This window comes from Protopterus annectens, chromosome 10.part0, assembly GCF_019279795.1.
Source record: "Protopterus annectens isolate FY-2018-M chromosome 10.part0, PAN1.0, whole genome shotgun sequence".
Classification (NCBI taxonomy): Eukaryota; Metazoa; Chordata; order Ceratodontiformes; family Protopteridae; genus Protopterus; species Protopterus annectens.
In genome coordinates this window covers 1,181,254,641-1,181,266,843 of record NC_056744.1, presented here as the reverse complement: position 1 = coordinate 1,181,266,843, position 12,203 = coordinate 1,181,254,641, and the positions used below count along the sequence as shown (strand labels likewise).

At 38.3% G+C, this 12,203-nt stretch overlaps 1 protein-coding gene across 1 annotated transcript in view; it reads right to left on the bottom strand.

Annotated features, from left to right (window-relative positions):
* The window catches only part of LOC122812829, a 93,149-nt gene that overhangs the window by 54,953 nt on the left and 25,993 nt on the right, over positions 1-12,203 (bottom strand). The window contains exon 3 of the mRNA XM_044084880.1: positions 5,108-5,191. Coding sequence (XP_043940815.1) covers positions 5,108-5,191 — 84 coding nt within the window. The remainder of the gene's footprint in view (positions 1-5,107; positions 5,192-12,203) is intronic.

The window sequence follows — 12,203 nt, the reverse complement described above, 5'->3', positions numbered from 1 at the left end:
TTGCTCCTTTCCTCACTGTAATGTGATCTCAGAGTTGGCATATTTAGTTAGGAGGTGTGGGGGGCAAAGCCCCCCCATGTTGATATGTTTTAAAGTGTGTGTGTGTGTGTGTATGTGTGTGTGTGTGTGTGTGTGTAGATTATTCCCTGCTCTTCCAGTATCACTAAGAGTGATGGATACTGCATTTCTCTGAACTAAAATAAAAACTGTGGAGACAGTTATGGCTTATAGCTGCCTGCTCTCCAGTTAGATTAGAGTCCGACTGTGTGGGCAGATGTACAGCTTCAGCCAGAAAGTTTCAGCATATGGGGTGGGAGTGTGTGTGTGTGTGTGTGTGTGTGTGTGTGTGTGTGTGTGTGTGTGTGTGTGTGTGTGTGTGTGTGTCATTGTGTGTGTTTGTAAATAATGATATACATTTGTGTTTCAGACTTCATATTCTTCAGAAAAATGCATGTTAAGACAAATCCTGTTATTCTAGCAACTTTCTAAGCTTATAAGAGCAATATTTAAAATCTGTCCCTATTTTTGGACCTTTGTCCCCCATTATGTCAGGCTTTGACCAGATTATTTTCCACTAAGAGTTTGAGAGGTATTATTAGGGCAGGGGATTGCAGGCATGGGTAAGGTGGTTCAAGGGAGCTAAAAGTCACTGAGATCTTAGAAGAAGACAAATTTATAGTCACACTATACCTTGACTTTTGCTAAGGTCTTTGATACCATTCCACACTCAGACATCATAAGCAAATCATTCAAACTAGTGGTAAACCTTGTGTTACTTGCTGGATAGTTAAATGGCAAACAGGTTGAACTCAGTAATTTAGATTTGGGAGTTGCCCACTGTCTTCAAAAAAGGCCCATTATTAGTGGTGTACTCCAGGGCTTGGTACTTGGTGTAGATCAGTGTGTATATTGTACCTAGTTAGTGACTGTAGCTAGATAGCACGTGCATATAAGTTACTGAGCACATGCAAGATCAGTGCCATTTTGTATAGTCATTCAGACTGAGTGCTAGCTTGAATGGAAATGCACATGCAAGTGTGTTAGAAGTAATGAGTGAGTCAGTAAACATACGAAGTTCAAAGTATATATTTTAATTACAGCTCCTGATGCATTTATGTACATTAAATGACTTGAACCCATCCAGTGCCTCAGTGTCTCATTTGAATACACAAGAGGCATGTAACACTTGGGTCACCCTTATCTGACATATATTTCTAAGATGTCAAAGCTTATGTCAAGAGCTTTTGGCTAATCACATTTGCTGATGATTGCAAACGTGGTTCCATCATAAACTCTGTAGAGGGCTGCTAGGTCCTACAAGAAAGATGAATATGTACAAATAAATGATGCTGAAACGATGGCCTTGAGATAAATACAGAAAAGTATGATACCATTGCATGAGATAAGGCATCTCGGAGCTGCCTATGTCCATTAGTAGGTTCATGGGTAAGTACTAGGCTAGCTGCCCTTGCAGACCATTTTAAGCCTAACCAGTTTCCCTTTTTGTACTCAAAATAACCTATGCCATTTGTTTATAGATTGGCCTTACCCATCCCATGGTCAATAATTATATATTATATAGTACCCCTAATGAGAATAACTGGGATTATACTATAGATAATTGGAGGTCACCCATGCATGGGATGAAGCATTTTGGAGATGTATCTCTGTCCATTAATACAGGGGCAGTCCTGGGGTTAATTCTCTGTTTCCCAGCCATAGATTTAAGTTGTGCTGAAATATGAACAGGGCTGAACTTTGTTTTAATGTAGATGGGGGGAGGGGGTCTGTTCTAAAGCAGTGGTATCCTCTGTGAGATATACCTGTCCCTCTAAACTGTTCTGTTGATGTTGCAAAAGAGGATTAGATGCCTATACCAAGTATTTCGTATGCCATTTAACTTGCTGATGTGCAGTAATCCATCAGTAAGGATTCTGAGGATGCTTTGTATGCCAGACATAGGTCATCTCTTAGCAGTCTGTAAGATACAGAGTACAGCGACAGGGCTTTCTGTCGGTCCATATAAGACATGTTGTTTAGGCCTTGTATCCTTTTAGTAAGGTATCTCTGTAGGGGTTCCAGTTGTTGCATGTGTCTGGATGTATACATGCCAAAGGAGAAATTATACTTAATAATTGGCCTAATTAGGGTTGAGTAAAAGGGGGGACATTGGCATCCCTAGATCTAGACATAATCCCTTTGTTTAGAAGATGAGCAATATAGAAGGACTTTTTTACAACAATGGACAACAACTGGGTCAACTCCCAGCAGGGTATTGTCAAGATGGTTGATCCCTGGGGTAGATAACTTCCCAAGGGATACAATAATGCATTTTTAGCATTTAGTTTCAGTCCATGATTTTCGTGTCAGTTATTTATATGGGACAGGCCTTCCTGCAGCATGGCTAAGTCATTTGAGGATTCAATGACTGCTCATAGCTTGCAGTCATCTACGAACTCAGTCAGCCAAAGCCATTTTGTATTGGCATTTACTTCAGAAAAGTAGATGCCAAACAGGAGATGTATCAGCACAAGACCCTGAGGAATCCACTGGTGACTGATCTGTTTGTGGAAATAAATTCCCCTATTTTAATTTCCTGCATCCTATCTGTGAGCTAGTTTGCATTCCAGTGGGTGACATAGGGGTTTATTCCTAGTTTATTTAGCTTTTTTACTATGTCTGAGAGTCGAAGTTTGCCAAAAGCTTTGGCCAGATTGAGGTATATGGTGTATAACATTTTGCCTTTATCCATTGCTTTAATGACCTTTTCAAAAAAGAAAAACAACAAAGGCAAGGCTATAATCCAAAATCCAAACTTTATAAATGTTAGCGCTTTCAGACACTGCCCATACGTGACCTTCTTCAGACAAGGAATCATGTTAAAATAGTGAAATATATACTTAATCTCCCAATGACATCATTACACCAGTTAAAATCTTAAAGGCACGTGTATACAAAATATAAAGTATGCATAATATAGATACAGGTGTAAAAAATCTCAGTTAAAATAATACAATGGTGTTGTTTGGAAACTATCTCCCCAGAGATTTCTTTTTAAGAACACTTTTAATACAACAAAAATCATTTAAACCTGGAAAGGCAAAGGCATTGAGTCTCAACTGCCAGTGAAGTTCCTTTTCTTCAAGGTATATTTGCCATGTACTGCGGTGGTGGTGCTGCAGTAGCATTGTTGCCTCACAGTAAGACATTGTCCTGTTCGATTCTCAGCTAGAGCGTCTTCTGTGTGGAGATATGCGTGAATGGGCGTACCTTCGTTGAAGGTTGTGCGTCAGGGCTGGCAACTCGGCACGTAAAAATCTATTGCCAATCATTAGCGGACTGGAGTTCCGCTGTGGCGACCCCTAACCGGGAAAAGCCTAAAGACACAACAACATATTTGCCATGGCCCACCTTGGGGTGTTTGTTTAACTTGTTCAATGATAAAATAATAAAATAGTGTCCAGGGTTGATGAGCACGTGTTTAGCTAAAGCATTACTCTCATTGTTTTTGGTAATGCTATATTGATGTTCATACATTCGCTGTTTAAAGTGCCTCTCTGTTTTACCAAAATAAAACCTTGGACACATTTGGCACTTTGCAACATAAGCAACCCCTTGGGTGTTACAATTAAATTTACCCTTAATTTTGTAATTTTTGTCATTCAAACAAAAAACGTAAAACATTTACTAGCCCCCCCATAATGCTGGAATGTGGAAATGTGGGAGCTGTAATTTTTGTAAGTTTGCTTCTGAGACTAACTTTTTTTGTTTGAATGACAAAATGGGCAAATGTATGAACATCAATATAGCATTACCAAAAACAATAAGAGTAATGCTTTAGCTAAACACGTGCTCATCAACCCTGGACACTATTTTCATTATTTTATCATTGAACAAGTTAAACAAACACCCCGAGGTGGGCCATGGCAAATATACCTTGAAGAAAAGGAACTTCACTGGCAGTTGAAACTCAATGCCTTTGCTTTTCCAGGTTTAAATGATTTGTGTTGTATTAAATGTGTTCTTAAAAAGAAATCTCTGGGGAGATAGTTCCCAAACAACACCACTGTATTATTTTAACTGAGATTTTTTACACTTGTATCTATATTATGCATACTTTATATTTTGTATACATGTGCCTTTAAGATTTTAATTGGTGTAATGATGTCATTAGGAGAGTAAGTATATATTTCACTATTCTGACATGATTCCTTGTCTGAAGAAGGTCATGTATTGGCAGTGTCCGAAAGCGCTAACATTTATAAAGTTTGGATTTTGGATTATACCCTTGCCTTTGTTGTTTTTCTAGTTTGTCTTGTTTTTTTTTTTGCTTTTTGACCTTTTCAAAAAAGGCCATCAGATTGAGTAAGCATGACCTGCCCTTGACGAATCCAAAATGACGAGTCCAGTGTTTGGATGTTTTCTATGTTCTGATTGGTTAGTTCCATAATAATTCCATCCATGGCTTTGCACATGAGGCTAGTCAGACTTATGGATCTGTAATTGCCTGGGTCTGTGGAAGGTCCTCCCTTATGCAGGGGAATGAATGCAGCTGTTCTCCAGTCTCTTGGTACTAAACTTGCATGGAGGTTGAGATTGAACAGTGTTGTTAGGGGTGTGGCTAAATCATGCTTTATGCTATTTAAGATTCATCTAGGGATACTGTCAGGACCCATCAATATAGTTTTTCATTTTGGCAGCACTTTCATGACTTGGTCTTGTGTGACAGCTGGAGGAAAGCCAGTTTCAGGTATATCTTGAGAGACAGATGGAGGGGAGAGAGGGGTAAAGACAGAGCTAAATTTATCAGGCAGTAGGTTCCCTACATCTTCAGTGGCAGGGTGATTGAGAAAACATAGTATGTTTTGATGGTGTTACTGGTGCAGGTTATGGAGAGAAATGAATATGGTTATATCAAAATAATTATTTGGCTAGAAGGAGTTCCATTTGTATCCCTGGAGGTGTGATCCCCCAGGTATTGAGTCACTCTTGGGGGTCAAGTATTCCAGAAAAATCATCATACACAATGACATATCACATTATCTACTGAAATAATAATAATTTAAAACTTATGAAATAAGGCAAATGTATTCTGAAAGATAATTACCCTGTTGGTGAATATTTGGAGTTCTTCATCCCGTCTTCCATCTGCAATTCTTACAATCACAGATGCACCTTTCACCAACTGGATCTAGAATATAAAAATAAAGCAGTCATCAAACTTTTAAATTAGAGAAGTAATGTAAATTGTGGTGACATCTGAACATCTGAACTATCATTTCTAAGCTACATAATACATGGTAGATAAGCCAGGAGCTGTTCTAAAACATTCTTAGCCTGTTTATGCAACAAAGGGTCATTAGACTTGTGTCTGCATTAATTATGATGCATCACATGACCTATATTAACCTCCTAGCTATAGAATGGCATTTATGAACTATGCAATAAAATATGTTTCAGATGAACATGATTAATAAATAAGCTTAATATTTTAAATTTAATGAGGTACTACAAAATATGGCTTAGAAGGGATATAGAATTTCTTAAGTGGCAGGTCATTTGGTGACTATTCCTGAAGACAACATAGTATGAGCTGTTGTCAGATCCACTATAAACTGAATCTGGTGTGACTGATTTCTTTGAAAACTCTTTAATTGAGAAGCAGGAAGGCCAGATATTGTGGAGTTGGAGCTTGTTTTGGTGAAAGAACTCAATGGACAGCAATTCAAAGTCCCATAAGATGGCATTTAGCATTTAAGATTCAGATCATGAAAACAATCTTGTTACGATAATCCATTAGATGAGATCAACCTGTGAAAACAACAAAACTACGTATTTTACTGGAGTTGGGACTGCTTTCCTGGTGCATCTCATTTAAGGCATACTTGAGGTGATTTGAAGCAGTAACATTGTTAGCTTCATGTGGAGTGTTAAAGGATGTTTAATCAACATCTTCCAGTCATCAGATATTTCTGGTTGTAATATGGCAGCTCTATAGCATATATGAATAAAGCCATGAATATGGCCCAAGAAACTCAAGTTTGACTGGTGTCTGTGCCACTTGGGCTTGGGCACTTGACAGGACTGGCAGGAGAGGACTGGAATGCATATCGAGGGGACAGGGAGGGGCAGAGCAGGCTGTGTACAGTCATAGTTCCTCAGAAGAGGAGTGGACATCCCAAGGGAGGGCTTTCAGTATACCATCCACTGCATTGGTGCTAGTCTTCATTAATTAGTATATGGCATATGTATTCATGGGCCTAGGCATTATGAGTCTTTCAGTGATGTAGGGAGCTTCAACCAAGGTGTGTAGTTAGGCTATATAAAATCCCCTTATTATGAGCATGCTAATGAGGGCATAAGCAGCTATCATGTCTGCCTGTAAAATAGTCATTCCAGATGGCTGTCAACTTTGTACTGTACTGGGGTAATTCCTTACTGTAAAGGAAAAAACAGGCATAATACCATTGGGGGAGGCTTGTAACAGGCCTGCAGGAAAAAGTACCTATAAAAATATTTTTGATTTAATCATCCAAAGCTCATTAAATTTTTTCACCATTTTTTTGGGGGGGAGAGGCAAAAGCACCTTACATTTGTGCAGAGGGCTGTGTCTTTACATCACTATAACAATCTCCTGGATTAGTGCACTTGAGGTAAATGGAACATTTCTTTTTAAATGACTCTTCAGAGGTGAGTGCATTTGGATAAGTCATCCAAAATGTACAATTCAAGTAGGTTATTTTTGGTACATTATTCCACTACTGTTTGGAATCGATGGACAATTAAGATATGGCCTACAATAAACCAATTAATCAGCTTTTTCTTGAGAAAGATGACGGTCCAAATATATTGTCTAAGTTAGAAATACTTTTTAGCAAGACCAATAGGATAAGGCACAGAACAAAATGCGAATATTGATTATAGCTTTCTTCTTGGACACATTCACGTTCTTACATTGTATGCTGCATTTGTGCCTGACAGCTAGATATCTGTATCCCTTTTCTTTAAGTAAATGTGACACATGTAGGTGTACTGACCACATATCTCCAGAAAACAATCACAGAAGTACAACTGTCCAAGGACATATGACCATTACAATAGTACTGTTAACTAATATTGTGGCTGATGACATATGTGCAAAGTATATAACTCTAAAGTAGCAATGAGCAGTGCTCTGAATATGAGCTCAGGGAGTGACTATCATCCAGCTTAGCTATCCTGCAGGCTACTAAGTCCAATACCCTTGCAATCTACCCCTCCATTCACTTTGGCCAACACATTTAAAAGTAATGTCAAACTGACATCTCTTACAGACAACAAGTTCAATAACAGGTAAAAGCAAATGCATGGATCTATAAGATTAGCTCTCTTCTATTACAGCCAGATACATTATACTGAAAAAACTGCAGTGCAGAGTCACCTGTGTCAGGAATCAATCTCTGTTAGCAGTGTTTTCTTCAGTTATGTGATGCGGCACTGTGCTTCTCATTATGCTTGTATTGTGTGGATTCATCTGTTTGGTCAGGATGACTATGTTAATTAGGACTCGGCTCATTATTCTTTCTGAATCATTCATTTTGTATGATGAGCACACCTTATAAACATCATGCAGATTTCTACTTGATGCTGTGCACACTCCAGGGTCTCTGCAGGTAGCACTGAACATGTGTGGTCATCCTGTAGTCTTGTGTGTGGGGGGGGTGTCATTCAATCTTTAACCATCTCGACATGGAGTCACTGTACAGCATGTTGCTGATTAGCATACAATGTCATTTAGGACTGCCATATTTAACATTTTAAACTGACATTGTGATCCATAATAATAGATAATCTATATTTTCTGAGTTTGCTATGCATCTCACAAATGCGATGCTATCGATGCCTATAGTTGTACAACAGGTGGGATATGCAAGACTTGAACTGAGTACCTATTATTTGACATTTTTCTTGACATTATGGCTGCATAAGGAGACGTTAGTGCTTCTTTCAGAGCACAGAGGTAGTGTGTGGAGGAGACAAAATTATGTTTACATCTCCTCCATCAGGATTGCAAACAAAGGCACCTGCAGGAGAGCTATGAATGGTCTCAGTATAATTCTGAAGACTGGACTAGTTTGGGCCAGACTGCCATCCATATCACTGACATCCCTCACATGGGAAAACAGAGTGATCACAGTTATCATTGCATTGTAAGCTTCCAGTATTCTGAAAGTCAGTCAAATGAGTTTTTAGTATTTTGAACATTCAGGATTGTGGACTCAGTCAAATGAATTTCAGTATTATGAGCTTTCAGTCATGTAAAGTGGACCCGTGTGTTGATCTATTTTTGTCTAGATTAACAGGTGAAAGTGGAAGTATAGGAAAGTGGTGAAAAGGAGTAGTAAACAGATGATATTACGTAGTTAGACGGGTCTATATTATCGAACTTTTAAAAGTTCAAACACCTTATGTTCAAACTCTTAAATGTTCGAAAATCAAAAAAGAAAAACAGAAAAAAACAACCTGAAAGTTTAAGCGGGGGGGGGGCAAGCCCCCCTGCACCCCCCACTCTTTAAATATACCAACTCTGACATCGGGCCACAGTGCAGACAATGGAAAACTTCCATTTCCACACTGTAAGGAGATCTCCATTGAAATGTTCGAACATTTACATGTTCGATCATATGGTGTCGACATTCGAACATGTAAATGTTCGACAACGTAATATAGACCCAGTTAGACTACAGTGTTCAGATGTGTGTCAGTCAAGATGGCTACAGATTCAATTTTAGAATCTGTGGCAGAAGTTAATGACCCAAAGGGAAGTCTAGTAGCAGATTTGGGTATTTTTGTAATTTCAGAGAGAGTAGAAATGATCAGACTACCTGTAAAAGATCAGGCAGATGCAAAGCTAAGTTATTACTGTGTAGTAGCTCAAATAATATACCATCACTAAAATATTGAATAAGATCAAATAAAGCAACTTCTTCATAAAATTGTGCATCACAAATCATGAATGGCAGTTCATAAATATAGCCGGTTTTGTAAAACAGCACTCTTCCTCCACCTTTGCTGTTTGTAAAACAGCACTCTTCCTCCACCTTTGCTATTTGTAAAACAGCACTCTTCCTCAACCTTTGCTGCTTGTAAAACAGCACTCTTCCTCCACCTTTGCTGCTTGTAAAACAGCACTCTTCCTCCACCTTTGCTGATTGTAAAACAGCACTCTTCCTCCATCTTTGCTGCTTGTAAAACAGCACTCTTCCTCCACCTTTGCTGCTTTCCTTATAGACAGCTGACTGCTGTGGGACAACCCAATAAGTACAGCATTTTCATCTGGGATGAGGGCAACATATCTGTAAGTGGCAGCTTTTGTCTAATATTGCCCAAATGTAATTTTCACATGCCTTTTCAAAGGCTGAAATAGTCTGATTTAAAGATGGCTAGAAGTTGCTGCTTCTTTTAACCAGGAGTCAATGTTTTTTTCAGGGAAAGGTTGAATAAAGGTTCAGTTTTCTAGTGAAATGTTTCAGGGCAATTAAAGTTTTGGCCATCTTTTCTCTTTGTGAAGGAATGAAACTAAAATATTTTTGTAGTACAGTAAACTCTCAGTTAACTGGCACCCGTGGGGATTGGTAACTGCCAGATAACTATAGTTTCTGGTTGTTTGAGAGTTACTATTAAAAAATAGGCCTTATTAATGCTGCACCCTATAATGTTTGCTTGGTTTGACTTGTTCTCAGGTTAGGGAGAGAAGGAATTAATTCCTACCTTCTTTTTTAAAACTCTAAAACTCTAAAAATGTAAGGTATGTCTCTGCAGGGGCAAAACAGAAAGTGCAACACATGAAAATTGTGCTGCATTTCTTCAATTTTTTTTTTGCTGTTGCTTGAGAGTGCCGTTTGCTTGTGTTCCAGTTAACTTAGCGTTAACTGCACTTCTTTTCTAGTCGGTAACAACTTCTGCTTAATTATCTTGAAATACTGAATGTAGAAGGAAAATTAACATTGTTACTTTCAGTGAAGTTCTCATTTCACTTGCCCAATATCTTTGAAGAGTGAGGTGGATTTGGCATAATGGTTAAGGTCTTGACCTCGTACACACAAGGTACAAGGTTTGATTCTAACTACAAGTTATTGGCTAGGCTTAAAATGGCCCTTCAGGGCAGTTAGCCTAATATGAACTTCACAATTCACCATCTCATTATCATTTAGCAAGCCAGGGTTTTATGTAGTAAAGCCTGTTGAAACTTCTATGTCTTTAATGTAACAAAGGCTAAAGAAGGAAGTTTAAAAGTGCTATAGTCTATATTGTCAAGTTGCTCAGGAGATGTTAATTTAATTTCTTGTGTGTCTTTGTTTGTGAAAGTTCATCACTATACAAATCTCAAAAAAAATTGTTAACAATTCCTGTTGAGCATCTTAGTTACAAAGGGGGATGAGGCCTAGTGTGTTTTGACTCTTGGGACATTCTTTGAAGAGTTAAGAGCAGTACTTGATAAAAGACTGACGGTGCATGCTGCTTTCCCTGATCTTACTAATGCGTTTGACATTATTCTCCATGAGTAAATGACTGACAAGTTAAATGCATTAAATGTCACTCTGTACACAGTTCTATATGGAAACACTATAAGTGACAGGGTACAATTCACGATGTGGGGCAGATTCAGAAGAACCAGTAGTGTCCAGCAGGCATTGCTGGTTATGAGCATCATGTGCCTGAAGTTGAATGATAAAAGGAGCCTATTTCTTTGTTGTGACAATAGCACAAGATTTTAGAGTAAACTAGGAGTAGAAACAACAGGGTCTATTTCAGGCATGTAGTTCTGGAGCTACATCTCCATCAGTGCCCTTGTTAATCTGGCCCTGTCCACAGGTATCAGTACTATGTTGTATATGGACTACCCACTTTGTCTATTTTTTTTCAGATATAAAAGTTGGAAATTGGCTATGAATAACCCCACATGCTGATGTTTGCTAGATAGGCACATAGTTAATTAAATAAAAGAAGCTCTTCAAGAGAGTTTAAAAAATACTGTGCATAGCAGTAATTCACCTTTATTATCAATAAATTTAGCATCACAAAATTCAGCAAAAAGGAAATAAATTATGGATACAAATGTAATGATCTGATGACAAAAAGGCACCCTTAAAGTTCTAGGGAATGTGGTAGACAACAATTTAAACCCTGACCTCTGCATATCTACCAAAATCAAAGTAGCATATTCTGCAGCTTAATTCTGGTGTGCATATCTACCTACTCAAGTGAGATCATTGCACTACTTTATAGCTCAATAATTTGACTCATTAGTGACTTCAGCAATGCATTCTGTTGCTGTCTGTCACACAAGTCACCTGAAATAACTTGACAATATATAATAAGTCTTTAAACTATTTCATGCGCATCATTGCATTATACTACATTTATTTAATAATAAAAGATAATAGGCTTAACTAATCTGTAGTTTAAATGCTTTGAACATTGTACTTCCCCTCCATCCATGCCTTTCCCATCATTCCTTCTTCACCTGTTCCATGCCTTATTAAATAATTCACTAGATTCTATCACCATCATCCACTGCACTGGTTTTTTCCATATGCCCAAAACTCTCTCTCCATGAAGAAATACTTTTGGAGATCCAAGGAGTAGCCAGTCCCTATAATCTACTGCCTGTACTCCCTACCCCCATTCTTTCTGTTCATTGCATTCCCTTTACATGTCTCTCTCTGGTGAGGCCTTATACACATATTCTGTTACATAACTATAGAGCTATAACTCTTCTAGTTTATATGAATATCCTTTCCCTTCTATCCAATGCACCTATCTGGTGGCTTTAATCTGAACTCTTTCCAAAAACATGATGCCCTTCACCTTTTATGGCCTTCAGACCTGCACTCTCTACTCAAGGTATGACCTGATCATGACCCAGCAGAGTTAGAACACTGCCTGTTTACTTCTGGAATCCATCCTCCTAAGGATACACAGCATCCTGTTTTCTGTTACCATTGCACTTTCCTTCTGCTCCTGATGTTCTAATACAAGTCTGATCAACACTCCAGATCCTATTACTGTTCTTTTGACATCAGTTCTATTAATCTCTTGTTGATACATCACATCAGAGCTACTGTGGCCCAGGTCCAGCAATTATTGTCTGCACTGAACACCAACTGACACATTTCTGCTCACTAGGTCAGCTTTTCCAAATTCTCACTTAGACATTTGTC